General features: G+C 45.9%; 1 protein-coding gene across 1 annotated transcript; it reads right to left on the bottom strand.

Moving 5' to 3' along the window:
* Positions 1-284: 284 nt before the first annotated feature.
* IGSF1 (immunoglobulin superfamily member 1) lies at positions 285-15,972 on the bottom strand. The gene is given in 20 exon segments (XM_077146619.1): positions 285-674; positions 824-947; positions 1,242-1,520; positions 1,641-1,928; positions 2,121-2,408; positions 2,585-2,872; positions 3,648-3,938; positions 4,548-4,826; positions 5,109-5,399; positions 5,800-5,832; positions 5,929-5,999; positions 7,855-7,975; positions 8,336-8,614; positions 11,671-11,958; positions 12,285-12,566; positions 12,969-12,995; positions 13,149-13,283; positions 14,636-14,721; positions 15,644-15,705; positions 15,834-15,972. Coding segments are annotated over 18 exon segments (3,564 nt in total). The 5' UTR covers positions 14,700-14,721; positions 15,644-15,705; positions 15,834-15,972; the 3' UTR covers positions 285-538.
* Positions 15,973-16,431: the final 459 nt, after the last annotated feature.

The following is a 16,431-nucleotide window of genomic DNA, read 5'->3' as shown; positions in this document are numbered from 1 at the left end:
TTCATTTATTCAATAATGGGACAGATGTAGAATAAGACACTGTTCAGCAACCATATTTCAAAGCAGATTGGGAAACAGCAGTTTTGGAGCCCTGCCTCCTCTTCCTCCCTCCACCCCCATCCTTGAGCTCTTTCTTTGGAATTAGTAGCCCCTCACTCTCTTATTCTGCCATGGAGGTAAGCTCTAATACTACATCCCTGCTAAGCTATAAATGAATAACGCACCAATGGAAGACCCCTGATGAAGCTTTTTCAGTTAAATAGTGAATACTCTCTTTATTCAGAAGAATACATTTTTAATAGAATTTCATGCACCAGTAAATCAATACAGCGAGGGGTTATAAGGGCAGGGAACATTTCTTCAGGACACATCTCACCCTGGTAGAGCCCTCAACTCCCAGAATCCTCTTGACCCAGATCAGGTGTTCAGAGGTCAAGGAGCAGTAGATAAGGCTGGTTCCTAAGGTAATCAGTTGGACTTGCAGGTCTCTGAAGGTAAAAAAGAGAGGAAAGGAAAGTTCTTATAAATGAGGAGATAATTAAATTGGGACTGGCAGTTCCACTGAGGTTCCCTGACAGATTGATGAGGGAGAGTTGGTGGTGGTGCCTAGTTCTCCTTCTTGGTTACACTCTTCAAGGGCTATGGTCTGGTCCCTTCCGTCTGTGTCTGAGTCCCTAAATGGAGAAAAAGACATGACTAAGGGAAGAGCCAGAACCATCAACTTGAAAACAGGTTGCATTTTGTGGCTCGTACACTAAGGGAGCATACAGCCCATTGTTTGTTTTTCCAGTAGACTTACAAGAGGATGAGAAGAGGAATTTACCTGGTTTGGAGACGGGGCCATTTCTTCCATTCTATGGCTAATACCACCCCTAAAGCTACAACCACCACCACAATCAGGCTACTACGGACAATGTTACCCACGGTACACTCTTGAGCAGCAGGCCCTGTGATGATAAAAGAACAGAAACAAAGGTTGTGGAGATTACTACAAACTTGTTCCCCTTTTTTCTGCTGAGGTACAGGCAGCCTTCCTCCTCTTGGCAGGAAGGACCCTCGAAAGCATCCTGCTCACTATCTTTGAGTGAATGTGAGATCCCACCTCCTCATCACTTCTACAAGGAAGATGTCCAAACTTCAGAGCTCTGAATCCAAGGTCTGTATTAGAGATGTCTCCTTGGGAGTCATCTCTGAAATCCCAGGGGTGTCATGCCAGGGCCATAGAAGGATTGTCCTCTTACCTGCTGCTCCCACCAGCTCCAGCATATCACTAGGCTCTGACCAGATATCAGGATAGGCCTGAAGGCGGTAGCTGCAGCTGTAGTTTCCTATGCCTTTCCCTTCTATATTATTGATAATAAAATCTCCATCTTCTGAGAATTGCTGGGGTGCATCTTCTCCATCATGTTCTATGACAAATTCAACACCTGGAAGGGGTCCTCGGCACTGAAGGGTGATGTCCTTCCCCAGCTTGAACACGGTGCTGGGCCAGGCTGACAGAGAGGGTTTAGGGGGTTTATCTGCAACCAACCAGGGCACAGAGTTGGAAGAAGTGACTGAACCCAGCCCTTTATCCGCTTAAGGGCTAACTACTAAATACTATGAAATGGAGACTCTTACTGAAGTCCCCAGGACCTTACCAGTCACCCAGATCTCCAAAGGGTCACTGTAATTGGAAGCTGCAAAGGGAGCAGAATCCAAATAATAAACACAGCTATAGATCCCAGAATCTTCACCTCTCACTGCTTGCATCCAGAAGTCAGCCCTGTACCCGCTTGGCCTCTGTTGATGTAAAGGCACTTGAGTCCCCTCCTTCAACAAGAAAAATGTTGAGTCTGGCAGCTCCCCTTGGCATTCCAAAGTCATGTTTTCTCCAGGAGCCACCATGGGACCAGGTTGGGCTAACAGGCTGGGTTTGGGGAGTAAGCCTGTAAAATAAATTAATTCCTGGTCAGAGATAAGGAGACCCCTTTCTACTGAATCACACTGGAGCATCTGTTCATAAAAAGGAGAGATTATTGTTTTATACTCCTCAAGCTCTTTGAAAACCATCTCCCATGAACCAGGCTCTTCTCTCCTTTCCACACTCCCATGCCCACTCCAGAACATCTGCCTCTTACCAGTGACTATGAGTTCCAGGGTGTTGCTAGGCTGTAGCTTGATAGGACTGGCCCAGTCAGGGTGGTAGCAGCAGCTGTAACGCCCTATGCTAGCACCAGATATGTTGGCGATGGGGAATGCCCCATCATCGCTGGTGGATCCCCAGAGCTGCATTGAAGTGGCTTTTACTTCTTTGTGCAGAATGTATTGTACTCCATGGACTGGCCCTTGGCACCAGAGAGTAACATTCTGGCCCATGGGAACCACAGAACTGGGTTCAGCAAATAACCAGGGCTTGGGGAATGTGTCTAGGAAGAGACCAAAGATGTAAAATGAGTATGAGAATTTACCATTCCCAGAATTAACACTTTTTTGTCTTTCTCCTCCTGCATACAGAAGTTCCCCTCACTTTCAGGATGGAGCACCCTGTCTAACCCCTACTCCAGTTGTCTCTGTCTTAGTCCCAGGCCTTGTCTGTCCTTACCAGTCACCCAGATCATAATGGGCATGCTGACATGTGATCCCCTGTTTGACATGGTCGTCTCATAGTAGACACAGCTGTAGTTCCCAGAGTCCTCTGTTCCAACAGTGTGGAGGAGGAAGTCAGCTGAGTTCCCTGAGCTACTGTGAAACAGTAAGGGATCTTGGGTTCCCTCATGCAGGAGGGCAAACCTCATGCCCTGGAAGGCTCCTTGGCAGTGCAAGGTCACATTCTTCCCAGGAAGCACCACAGGACCTGGCTTTGCCAAGAGAGTGGGTTTGGGGTAGAATTCTGAAATTAAAGAGATTGCAACATTAGATAGACCCTCCCCACCCCACCCCCACATTCTGTAAATAGCTCTTTAAGTGTTATTATCAAAGCAATATGTCTATTATAGAATATTAGAAAATATAAAAAAGCTAAAGAAGAAAATAGAGTTCTATTTCTTAAAGATAATCATTCTTTACATATTTGTAATGTATTTCTTTTCCATTTTTTTTCTATACATGCCCATGTCAATGGTGCTATAATGATTTATATAATTGGGATCCCGTTATATGCACAGATATGTGGTCTTATTTTTTTCACTTAAATTTATATTATAAACATTTTCCTATGACGTTAAACAGCCTTTGAAAATGGCTGCATAATATGCAGCTGTCATTTCAAGGCCTCTCTTTATCTGAGGGCCATCTAGCCCACCAATCTCTGACAGCCCAGTTGAAAAAAAAGTGGACACTGAGCTGAAAGCTGAAGGCCGAGCCACAAAAGATTTTAGAAACAGGGCAACCAGAGCTTGGCCCTTGGGATTGGGCACCCCCGACCTGCCTCTCTTCTTTCAACAGAAGTAAATGATTTGCCTTCCTCCCTCTCCTTTGTCTCTTCTTCCTGTAATAATATAAGCAGCTGCCTTGGATGGACTGCTTACTACATGCCAAACACTGTCCTAAGCACTTCCCTGGAGTCTTCTCACTTTAAAAGGAGCCCTTTTCCCTTTCCCACTGGCAGCTTTTCCACCCACTGTTCCAGGGTCAGCCCCACTTCTACATGGATTTTCTCCCCTCCTGACCTGTCACCACGAGCTCCACAGGGTCACTGGGCTCAGACCAGAGAGCAAAGTCATAATAGCGGCAGCTGTAATTCCCTCCATCACCAAGGCCCACTGAAATAATCAGAAAGTGAGCTGTGCTGGACCCCGCAGCTGCCCAAGACCTGTCACTGGATGCTATTTCACTTCCATCTTTATAAAGAATAAAATTCATGTGCTGGTAGGGGGTCGAGCAATTGAAAGTCACTCGGGCACCAGGGGTGACAACAGGGCTGGCCCATGTCTTGAAGAAGGGTTTGGGGTACATTTCTACAAGGCAAAAAACAAAACACAACACAAAACCAAATTAGGGGAAAAAATTAAAAAAAGAAAGAAGGCAAACACGGAAACATGGCAAATATTAGTTCTAGGAAGCTCCTCTGCTTTCTCTAGTGTCGTATTCAGAAGTAGGTACATTAAAGATCAAAGCAAATCCTGTTTGCAGATGGACATCTCACACAGGGATTCCTCACCTCCTCCAGATGGTTGCTCACTGCCATCAGGGTAGCCAGTGGAGGCAGGCTAAAAGAGTGACTTGTCTTTGGGGCTCTGCTGTTTTCTCTGAGCCTCAGTTTACCCATTTGTACAAGAGGGTAAAATGGTACCTATCCAACCTCCTTTGAAGTTCTGCTCAATAGCTAAATGAGATAATTGATGTGGAAATAATTTGAAAAATTAAATCACCCTCCACAAACCCAAGCTATTAATAACAATTATGGCTATTAATATCATGCAGCTAGAGACTCTGGCACTCCCAGCACCACGCCTGCCTGGCTCTAAGATTGGACACAGGCTTCTAGGACCAGCAGCAAAGTTTGCTGTGGGGAGAGAAGTGTCTGCCCCAGAGCTCTGCCCCCCCCTCCTCCCTCATAGCTCTACCTTTTATGACAAGTTCCAGGGTCTCACTGGGCTCAGACCACTTAAAGGGGCGCTTTTCAGTGTGAGTGCGGCAGCTATAGTTGCCTTGGTCTTTATCCTCCATTCTTTGGATTGTAAAGAAGGCTTCCCTCCCAAAGGCACCAAGTTGCTGGACAGGTTCCTGCTTTCCCTCCTTATACAGAGCAAACCCCATGCCTGCCAGCCATCCTTTGCACTGGATTTGTAGTTCTCGGCCCCGGATTGGGGGGGAAGCAGAAATGACAGGTTTGGGGAGGATGTCTGGAAAGAAATGAGGTAAAAGAGGAGTCAGGTTTGGAGACACCCACTCAGAGTCACTTTGTCAACAAAGAAAGAAACCCATACTGGGCGGGATCTTGGCTCTTCCTGTCAGAGAGTCTCCTTCTTGCTTTCTTCCCTACCACCCCTCCCTTCTCACCCATCTCTCCTACAAGCAGCAGAAGCCCCCTGGTGGTCTCTATGCATTGCCCCACCCTTGGGAACAGTTTTGGAGCCTCAGGGACACCGGGGATAACTACGGGAGGATCCTACGCGTTTTCTTACCTGTCCCCACCAGCTCAAGGGCCTCACTGGGCTCCGACACAGCCATCTCCTCCCATGAATGGCAGTGATAACTCCCGGCATGGTTCCGGGTCAGAGCGCCAAGGGGGAAGGCAGCCCGGACCAGCTCTGAGGCTGGGCGAGTTGCGATCCACCCTGTCCCGTCCTTCAGCAACACAAACTCTTTAGTTGAGCCAGAAGGGCTTCTGCACCAGAGGGTTAAGTTCTTCCATGGGGCCAGAGGGAAGTTGGTCTCTGCCCACAATTCAGGCTTAGGGGTTGGCATGATTATTTCTAGAAACAGCAGAGTTAATGAAGCCATCCTTCCTCCTCCCTCCCTTTCCCCTGTCCACGAAGCTGTCTTTCTTGCCCTTGAACTTCCTACCCAGATCACATTGTTCACCTCCTTTCCTTTCAACCCCAATCCAAACCCCTTTCTTCTCTGCACAGGTGCTTGGGAAGGAGGAAGCTGATGTCTCAGCTGAGCCCCAGAAAAGTGCAGAAGCTGGAGGGAAATTTTGCAGGCAGAAAGGCAGAGTTGGAAGCTGAAATGTGCCAGCAGCTTTTAGCAAGTGCCCCTTTCTGGCTGTTCTTCCCTCCCAACCAGTCACTCCCTGGCTACTGACACTGACACTCTGTAGTTATTTCAGATCTTCAGGGAGGAATGTCCCAGTCTGGAGCAGGAAAAACTCACCAGTCTCTTCTGTCAATACCCCATTGCACAGTCCTGCAAGAGATACTGCTGCCAAGACTCTGCCCCTCCCCCATGGGACTTCACCCCGGCCTTCTGTCCCGGCCCCTTTCCCCACCTCCTTGTACTCACCACAGCAGAGAAGGGCCGCGATTATGAAGAGCATGGTGACCCCTTGAGCTGTTTCCAGCAACCAGGCTTCTCTAGCGAGACCAGAAAAGAGATGAGAGGAGTTGCTGGGATTAGGGGGAGGGCGGAGAGAAGGGGGCGGCAATTTATGTCATTGGCTTTCTCTCCACCCAATAGGGATTGGATATGGCCAGGATAATGGGATATAATCTTTCTTTTTGAGGCCCTCACCTTCGACCATCCTTTTGCTCTTTCATGACCCCTCCCCGCTTCCCCAGCCAATATCATATGTCAGCTCTCCATGGCCCCTGATTAGGTAGTTTCTGGAACTGAAATGTCAGATGTGAAAATGCTTTTGTATGTCTAGTCCTCAGAAACCCTGGGGCTCGGTGTGATAGGCAGCTCTGGATGATAGGTATGGAGGTGGAAGAAAAAACCTTGGATATTTCTGTGTCATGAAGTTTAAGTTTGGAAGCAACTGTTCTTGTAGCAGTATTGGTCCTCAAACTGACCTGCCTCACCTGCCTTTGTTACGGAAGGGTTGCCTAGGCAGCTGCAGTGAATTAGCAGAGGGTTCTCATGCTAAACTAAACTTGTCAGAGGGCTCCCTTCACCCAGCTTATGACTACAAATAAGTAGTGGCTTTGGATTTGGGGTCCTGTAGTATTATATGAAATTCAGTTCAAATCCATTTGACAATTTTTCCTTAGAAAATACAGACACTCCTTCCCGGCCAGGCAAAGAAATCTGGCTTCTGACCTCATTCTTTGATGGCGTCTTCCTGAGCTCAGGTGAGTCACATGAAGTCACATGAAGCTACACGTTTTTTCTAACCCCAGTTAGAACCCCAAGTCACATGAAGCTAAGCTTTTTTTCTAACCCCCAATTGGAGGTTGCCCCAATCTGTGGTGGGATTCAGGCTGGAGTGTAGGAAGAACTAGAATCTGACCCCGACCGAAACGTTATGGAAACTGAAGGAGTGGGGTCTTTGAAGAATATTTAGGGGTTTCCTTCCCATCATCCAAGTACTCTGTCCCTTAGATCCCAATGGAAACCAGACACACATAGTCATGGGCAACATCCTCTATGTGTTGAATACTCTAAGAAACACATAGGCCTATGATCACAAAGCAGGGGTTACAACCAGGAGTGGAAATGGGCAAGGCATTCAGGAGCTGAGGCCCTTGACTGGGCCAGAAACTGTCCTTTCTCTTTTCAGTACCAAGTGTAGTAGCCTTAGTAGAGGCCATGATAATCAGGGAGAGGGGGGCATGGCTAAGAGGACACCGAAGGATTAAAGGAAATGTCAGGAGAACCTGCCTGGTTTGCAATTTTGTTGGTCAGAGGAAACCATCTGTTTCCCTGGCCCCATCCATTGCTGATCAAATGCCCATCCAGGTTCAGATCATATTCCCAGAATGTTCTGAAAGGGTGGCAGAAAGTCTGATTTCCATGGCAAATTAAGATGGACCACAAAGTTCTCTAGAACTTGTGAGCTAAAGATAAGAGTGAAAACTTGGCATGGGGTTGGATAACAACCAGGGTGACAGAATAATGCAGGTTTTTAAAGAGAAAAAGTTTAGACCAAGGCAATAAAAGAGACATCACTTTCTGAGGGGCAGGATAGTTTGGCGGGAGATTTGGGCACTCTCCTGTGGTGCGGGGTGTCAGTGAGTGAGTTCTGATTACTTCTTCAGCCTCTGAGAATTACTTATTTCTCTACCCTCGGACTTGAGTGCTGACCCCTCTGTGAAGTAAAAGAGAAAAGGCTGGGTTGAGAAAGTTTTGTCACCTAAGCTCAGAAGGTGGGGGATATAAAAAAAATTGTGATCTTGTGACTCATCTTAACTGAGACATGGTGTAACCCCGAGACTCTGGGAGTCTAGACTCAGCTACATTGAGGAAGAGGGGCTGGGACAAGATATTTACCTGATTCTGAGTCTCCAACTCTTCCACCTTATCCACAGCACTACCAATAGCAAGGCAACAAGCTGCATGATCAGTGACAATCTGATATCTTCATTCAGAACGTAATTCCAGGTGAGGTAGCCTGTGGCCAGAGAATACCAGAAGCAAGGTCCTTGATGGGGACAAGGACAGGTGAGTATATTTGCCTGTGGTGGGGGTAGGGGAGAGCTGATTTCAGAAAGTACCTATATTAGGAAGCTGAGGCAGAAGTTGCCATTATTATCTTAGGAGGTGAGAGCTTTGAAAGCATCATACTGACTGCCTTTGAGTGTTTGTGAGACCCCATTTCATCACCCCAGGGAAGAGGTGCTCAAACTCAAGGGCTCTGAAATCCAAGCCCCTGACTACCCTTTCTATATCTCCCTGGACACATCTCAGGGATCCCAAGGATAGCATTGCCAAAGCCATTGAGGGGTATCCTTATGAAGAATGATCCACTCACCTATTGGCCTCATCAACTTCAGAGGCTCACTGCAATGTGAGAAGATGCTGAAGTGTGCCTCTATGCAATAGCTGCAACTGTAGGTCTCTGTGCCTTTTCCTTTGACATTGCTGATGATGAAGTCTCCATCTACTGAGAATTTTTGTAATGTTGCTCTTTCTTCCCATTGTGGAGAAAATTCAGGAACAGGGTGAAGTACTCGGTACTGAAGGGTGATCGTCTTTCCTAGCTTGAACAATGAGCTGGCCCAAGCTGACAGGGAAGGTTTGGGAGGCTTCTCTGTAAACAATACAGAAACCAGAGTTAGAAGTGAATTTGAACCCCATACTGCTCCCTGTACCAAGTTTTCTGTGCTCCGTATTTGGTCTTCAATTCCTTGCCATTTCCACTAAAGCAAAGTCTTCCAAATTTGACTGTTCATCAGAATCTTTGCTTACTCCTTGGTGCTTTAAGTACTCCTGTGTCCCCACCTTCAATTAGGAAGGTTTCACAACTGTAAACTTCCTCTGACCCTGAAGAGGTTACAGTGGTGCTAGGCTATCTTGAAAGGTAGGGTTTGAAGAATAATTATAGGATAGAAAATCCCAAAAGTTTTGGAGAAAGTCCTTCGCCATCTTCCCAGCTTGTTTTTTCCTGGGATCAAAGCTCTGAGAGGACAAGAGCTACTAGCTCCTTCTTAGAATACTGTAAGGATGATAAAACAAACAATAATTATTGTTAGCACTTGCATACAACCACAAGTTCCACAGGGTTGTATGATGTCATCCTAATGGAGCTCTTCTGGGTGAGGAGATAATTGCAGCTATAGGTTACATTGATAAGGAAGAAAATCATCATCACTGATGCTGGTGGCATCCAAGAGCTGATATGGTTTGTCTTCTCCTTTCTTGTAGAGTTCAAGCCCCACTCCATCCATTAGCCCTTGATACCACAGGTTCACATTCTGACCCATATGAACCAAAGGACCAGGATGAGCAACTATCCAGGTCTTGTGAAAAGAGTCTTGGATAAAACCCAAAATATAAATGGCTAATAGTGTGACTTCCCCCTCCCGCTACTTTGGGTTCTTTTCCTCCTCTCATGAATGCCTTTCTCCAGTCCACCCTTGAGAAACCTCTGCTTAAGCCCAGTTCTACAATTCTCTTTCCCTCCCCACTGTTAGTCCTGGGTGCATGATTAGGTTCTCCAGAGAGCCCAGAGGAAGTATTATATTCTTAGCTCCCAAAACTGGTCCCAGAGTATTCTTCTCTTTTACCAGTTACCCAGATTTTTAGCACATCCCTATGGAGTGAACGACTATATAAACCATCATAGTAAAAGCACAGATAATGTCCAGCATCATGAAGTTTCAAAGCCCAGAAGAAGAAACATGCCTCATTCTTTATGAGCCTCTTGTGGTAAAAGGACTTCTCCACATCTTCAATCGTCATTAAAGCAAAGGTAATTTCATAGATTGGCCCTTGGCACCTGAGATTCAGGTTTTCTCCAGGTGCCACAATGGGCCCAGGATAGGCTGTCAGAGTTGGTTTGAGATAGAGTCCGAGAAATGGAAGAGACTCTGAAATTAGAGGTGGGATGATTCATCCTGTCATCTTCTGTTTTTATTTTTCTAATCTTCTTGGATGACGAAAGCAGTAGCTGAAGTTTTAACTTCTCACTCTTCTCCCGTCCTTGGATTCTTGCCTCCTCCTAGGAACTAATCATCAGTTGATTCACTTATGCTATTGCCCTCTCACTCAGATTCTAATAGCATCTCTGAGCTGTAACCATGAGTAGAGGTGTGTCTCAGTGGAATTTCTATAGCTGTAAGCCCTTGCATCTTGCCAAATATTGTCCTTTGAACCACCTAAGAAGCCAAACCTAAAACAGGAATCTTGTGCCCCTAAGGTCATATAAGATCTTGCTTTTAACATGGGACTGGAGGAAGCTAATAAGGAGGGTGTGACCAGCATGTCTGCACTCCAAAAAAAATCTGTTAATGAGGCCAGGAAACTTTAACACAAAACAAAGGGCAAATCTCACCCAATACCATCCCTTTTTGCTCGCACACAATCCCAGGTAGACCCATGCACCCATTACGGAAGAATCAGCTCTGTCATATGCCCATAGAGCATTTAGGATGTATCTGATATCATGTATATGTAGGGGGAAGCAGGTAAAGAAGAAATAATCCCTGTCAACCGAGAGTTCATTTCCTAGTGGGGAATACCAGTGAACAGGTAACTACAGAAGTATACATTTGTGGAATCTATGCTGGAAGGACACATGCACAACAGACATACACATACACAGATCACACAGATTAAACAGCTAGTCCTTTGTTCTTTGATCTTCAATAAAAGGCTATAGTAATTAATATCTATCATTTGTTGAGAACTCACATACCAGGCCCTGTATATATATTACATTTAAGCAAATCCTCACAGTAACCCTGTGAGGGAGGCATTCTTATTATTATACCCATTTTTCAGATGAGGAAGATGAGGCACAGAGAGACATTATACAGTAGGTTGGATAGGTACTGTTATCATCCCGTTTTGGGGTGGAAGAAACCGAAGCACAGAGAAGTGAAGTGACTTGTTCAATATCACAAAAGGAAGCAGCGTCAGAGGTGGAACGAGAAACCAGGATTATGGCTTCTAAATCCAGGGTAATTTCTGTAGGACTACAACTTCCTCAATCTTATTTAGCTTGGCAGAAGGAGAAAGCAACCATGACCAATTCCATATAGAAGTTATCAGGCCATAGGATGAGGGAGTTGGGGATGGGGTATGTGTCTGGTGTGTGGACATTTTGGGAAGCTTTCTGATGTGCTTAAGCTTAGTACTGCCTTGAAGAATTTATAGATACAAGACCAAAGCAATTTATAAGCCATTTTTTAAAGCATGAAGTATTACTTTTGTCACTTTTTTCGTTTTTATTACCAGCATGGGTAATTGGTTCCATTTTCAACATTTAAAAATGATAACCATAAATAAAATAACAATACTTAAAAATTGTTAAATAAGTATGTTAGACTGCAATGGCACTGCCTGGTACATAGTAGGTGCTCCATAAATATTGGTTGAATGAATGAATGGTACTCAACAATAAAGCTGTGATGAGCTGGAGCTGCTGGACAGTTGCTGGGGCCTCACTCACTAGCCGAGTGACTGGCTCCCACATACCTGCCTTGCAACCCATGTGTTTTCAGTTTGCATCCAGTAAAATGTGGCCCATGTGCCTTGCAGGACCCACAAACTGGCTGAGGAAAGAAAAGACGGAAATACTGGCTCACCTAGCCACGATACCTGGGACAATGATTGTCAGACCCCAACAACCCTAGCCAGACCCACCTGCTGCAATCGGCTTCTGGCAGTTGCTGGGCTCTGACCACTGAGTGGGGAGCATCTGGATATGACTGCAGCAGATATAAACTCCTTCGTTCTCAGGTGTTATGTTGTCAATGGAGAATATAGCCATTTCCCCAGGTGGAACTAGGTAATCCACGGGCTCTGTATATTCCTCTTTAAAGATCATGAATACCAAATCCTGCTGCCAGCCTTGGCAGAGTATGTTAAGATTACATCCAGGAAGTAGAGAGGTCACAGCCTGGATCCAAAAGATGGGCTTGGACAGTTGGCCTGAGTGGAAAGAATGAACTGGGATTCAGGTAGGGCAAGGCTAGTGCTGCCCAGGGAGCAGCAGAGGAGAGTTCTACTTCAAATAAAGTTTCCCTGTATGATCCTTACTTGCCATCCCTTTCTTCCCACATCCTTGCACCTCCCCTTTGTTGAGGGCTTACCCACCATGCATTGTCTAATACAGAGTAGATACTTATTTAATAATTGTGGAATGCATGCAAACATGCATGTATGCAAGTTTGAATGAATTAAACAAACTCTGCCCCATGAAAGGCAAGTTTGAGACATAGGAGCTGGAATTTATTCCTGACTATGTATCTCCTTACCTTGTGCCTCCAAATCTAGAACTTGACTGGGCTCTGACCAGTGTGTCTTCTGCCAGTAGCAGCACTTATAAAAGCTTATACTAGACTCAGTAATGGCACCTATAGGGAACGAGACTAGGAAGGTCTTGTAGGAATGGCAGATCCAAGTCGTCTGTGTCTTATCCTTCAGCAGCAGAAATTTGCCAGATATCCGAGAGGGGCTTCTGCACCAGAGTATGATGTTCTCCCAAGGTGCTTCTGGGTAATTGCCCTCTATCCACACCTCTGGTTGGGATTCCATCTCTGTCATTCCTAGAGACCACAAAGATTTAAGCAGTCCAATCCTCTCCCTCTCACAATGCCCCCATGTCCCTTAAAATTAGCCCCAATCTAGATTCCTTCTTTCACTTGGGGATAGGAGTGTCTGCTCATGTTACAAATGAAATAGGGATACCAAGATATCTGGTCAATGAATCCAGGTGAGTTGGGGGAAAATGGGCAAGTTTGGCTTCCTTTCCATCTGAGATAAAGCTTTCACTTTCCCCAGGAAGCAAAGTCATGAAGTGAGGGTCACTTATTCCTAACCAACATGATCTTGGAATTGTCTCTAGGATCTCAAGACAGTTATGTCCAGGGCCATGGGGGCAGGCTTATGCCTTGGAACCTTCAGGAAGGAAGGTACCTGAAGTGGCAGGACTCACTCACCTATTCATGTTATACTTAGACTCAGCCCTGCAAAGAGAGGTTATAGTAAAGAACAGCCTCATGCTTAAAGTTCTCCTCAAACTTCAAAGCTCTTTTCTTAGTCTCCAAGCTGCATAATACCCCACCTCTGTGGCAGGGTCACTTGACTCTCACTTGCCCTCACTCCTTCTTTGTACTCACGGATGCAAAAGAGCAAGAAAGTGAAAGTCTGAAGCATGGTGGCTCCCTCCCCTGGTTTGTTCAGTGTCCTGGGGCCTCTGGTGCTCCCTGTGGGCTTTAGTCTTGAAGTCTTTGCCCTTCGGTTGGTAGTAGGATCTAAAAACAGAGATATTTTTACTTAGGGGACTTGTTCTGTTCCTTAAAGTTTAGTTTAGATCGCTAACCTGCACTTGACAGCCCTACTCTTCACCACTTACACGCATATAGGATATTACAAAGTGACCTGCTATTTCTTCTCCTTGCTTCTTCTCCCCACTCCCCCATTTTCCCATCTAAGGTCTTTGGTGGTACCCAAGATGTCACATTTGTTTGAGAAAACTGACAAAATATCTCCTTGTTTCTGGAATCGCAAAAGCTCAGAGGGTTACCTAGTCCAGGCCTGCAGAAGTCCCATGGGATGGGGACATAGGAGGTGCAGGGAGTTAATTTTTCACATCTTTTACTCATCCAGCAACTATAATGAATGAGACATCCAGCAACCTATAAAATGAAGTGTTACTCCCATCCCCATGCTGTTGATACAGAAACTGAAGCTAAGAGAGGATAATTTGCCAAAAGTCAAAAGGCATTAAATATCAGAGCCAAAATCATAATCCATGTTTGACTCCAACGCTTATGCTTCAAAACCAGTATTTAAACTTCTAGAAGCAGCCCATGCCCAACTCCTCATCCCCCCTCTCCCCTCCCATCTCATCCTACCACGGCCTACCCTTCTATCGAATATATCAGATCCACTATTACTCTAATCTTTTACTCTCCAAAAGCTCAATACCCCCACCTCAAGTAGGTGTTAGTGAATCCAGCTGCTTGAACAAATTCACATAAGGTGTAAATGCTTTATTGGCTGCTCTTGACCTGCTAAGCACTTTTGTTTGTGATCCCTAAGGAAAATGGAGCTGATTGAATTTCAGGGAGTTTGGCAAAAATATTTGAGTTTAGGGAGACCTTTCCATTTTCCAGAAATCGCTATTAATATAGGCCGTGCATGTGCCTGAAGTAGCTTGTGTGTCCCCCTCAGAGTATTCTTTTACCAAAGGAAGGTGCACCCCAACACACAAACTCAGCCTAACTCTCCCCCATCAGCCCTCTATTCAGAGCCTGAAGTACTGATTACCCCAGCAATTTAATCCTTATTTCAGTAGCGTGGGGTAGTAGTAGCTCCCAGAACAGCATAAAGGGCTGCTCTAAATTCTCCAAGCTTATCCTAGGACCCCAGCCACTAATTTGTTCCACTGTCATGGGTGAAATGGAGGAGCTGGAAGAGGGGAAGACTCATTTTTAAAACATCTGGGCTGCAGGAAGCAGCTGGATAGTCAAAGATCCAAGGAGGCACAGCTCCTTTCTGCATTGCTTATTTTACATTGAAGGATGTCCAAACCACCCCTTTCTGAACTTTTCCTTATCTGTAAAGTTGGGGGAATAATACCTATCTAGCATTAGACACTTACTGTGCACCTGTGTTGGATTAGCAGTAATATGTGCGCAGTGCCAGGCACATAGGAAACACTTCATTAAAGGTTCTGTTTTCTTCTTCCTAAAGGGGGAATTAAACTACGGTGTAAAACCCTACAGAGTTTTTTTTTCCATTTCAGCTTCTACAAATCCTTACACCTGACATTAGGCCCAGGCCCAGACTTGGGATCCACCCTGTTACTTTGTTTCTTTAGAGCTTTGGGCAAGGATTTATCAATGGAAGCCAGGTTCTACTGTTAAGGGAAAGTTTCAATCTGTGATTATGCCCAGGAAATGCCATCTGGATTTCCAGCATGATTGGACCCCTAAACCAGGGTCTTTGACTCTTGGAGGTTGGAGTGCCGTCAGGGCAGCTGAGTTTCTTAGCATGGCTGACCCCTCCCCAATCACCAAGAAATCTGTACGATTTATGGTTAAGTCCAAATGGTGGATCTTATGGCCAAGGAACATGGGATATCCTCTCAAGGTTCAGTAATGAAAAGGGATAATTGGCCACACCCATTTTGTCCTATCACATCCTCTCAACCCCCAATCTTGGCTGTCTACCCTGCTCATCTACTCTGCCCCAAGCACTTTCCCCACTGTTAGGCAGTGCCACAGTGCTTTTGAGAGTGATATACCCTTAAAATATATAATGGCTCGCCTCCTGCATAGCTTTGAGAGCTCCAGGAATCAAAGGAGTTGGGCTCAGCGGAGTGGGTCCCAGTACATAGTCCACCAAGGGTTTGGAAGGAAGACTGAGAAAGAAAAGGGAAGATATCTACGGTGCCCAGAGATTCTCAGCGAGGCAGGGCTGGGATCCAGAGAAGGAAGGACAAAGGAGGGATGAAGGGGGTTGGGGGGTGGTGGTGGCAGACTGGGGAAGAGTCTAATTTACAGAAATTAATTACAGGGAGAATACTCTTTTGAGGATTTGTTTAGAATCTGGTGACCAGTATTTAATCTTCAACCGCTGGACTATGCGCTTATTTGCAGGTACTTACGGTAGCTGAAGACCCGCTCCGCTGTTGGAGATTCTCCAGTGAGCTCTTCCAGATCCAGCAAACTGCCAGGCGTGGGAAGAGCTAAGGACAGCCTTCCCTGCTCTGTGCCCCGCCTCCCATTCTCCCCCGCCAGCAGCTTAGCCGCCCCAACCTCCACCCCTCCCTCCCCTGGCCGTGGGAGACCACCTACACCATCTCTGCCTGACACCTGCAGTCCTCTCACAACCGCGATTTTTATGCCCCTCCCAGCTCTCCGCGGTTCTCCCGACTTCCTGCAGAGGCTGCTGGAGCCAAATTCAGGCCGCTGCCCCTTAGCCTGTCGCTTAGAGTTTCATTGGGTCACTGTATTGTGGAGGGGAGAGGGCCAGGTCTTAAGACAACTAGCTCCTCTCCAGCTGCCCAAAGCCTTTAAAGGGATCTCAGATCTTCTGCCATTCACTGTCCCATATAGGCGTAAAAATCGCCACCATAATAAATCCCTACTATGTGCTGCTGGACCCTGAGCATATATTATTTCTAATCTTCATAGCAATCCTCCAAGATTAAGTATTATTTCTGCCACTTTTACAGATGAGGAAATAAAGCACAGAGCGGGTTAAGGAACTTGGACAGCCTTCAAAGTTTGCGTGATGTAATAGTCCAGGCTTCAGAGACATATAAACTTGAATTTCAGTCCAGGTTCTACTATTCAATAGCCTTACAGCATCAAGCAAGTGAGTTAAACTCTGTAAATCCCAGTTTCCTCATGTGCAAAATAAAGAAAATAGGGCCGGCCACGGTGACTCATT

Source organism: Tamandua tetradactyla, chromosome X (assembly GCF_023851605.1).
Source record: "Tamandua tetradactyla isolate mTamTet1 chromosome X, mTamTet1.pri, whole genome shotgun sequence".
Classification (NCBI taxonomy): Eukaryota; Metazoa; Chordata; class Mammalia; order Pilosa; family Myrmecophagidae; genus Tamandua; species Tamandua tetradactyla.
This window is presented reverse-complemented; position numbering and strand designations above follow the sequence as displayed.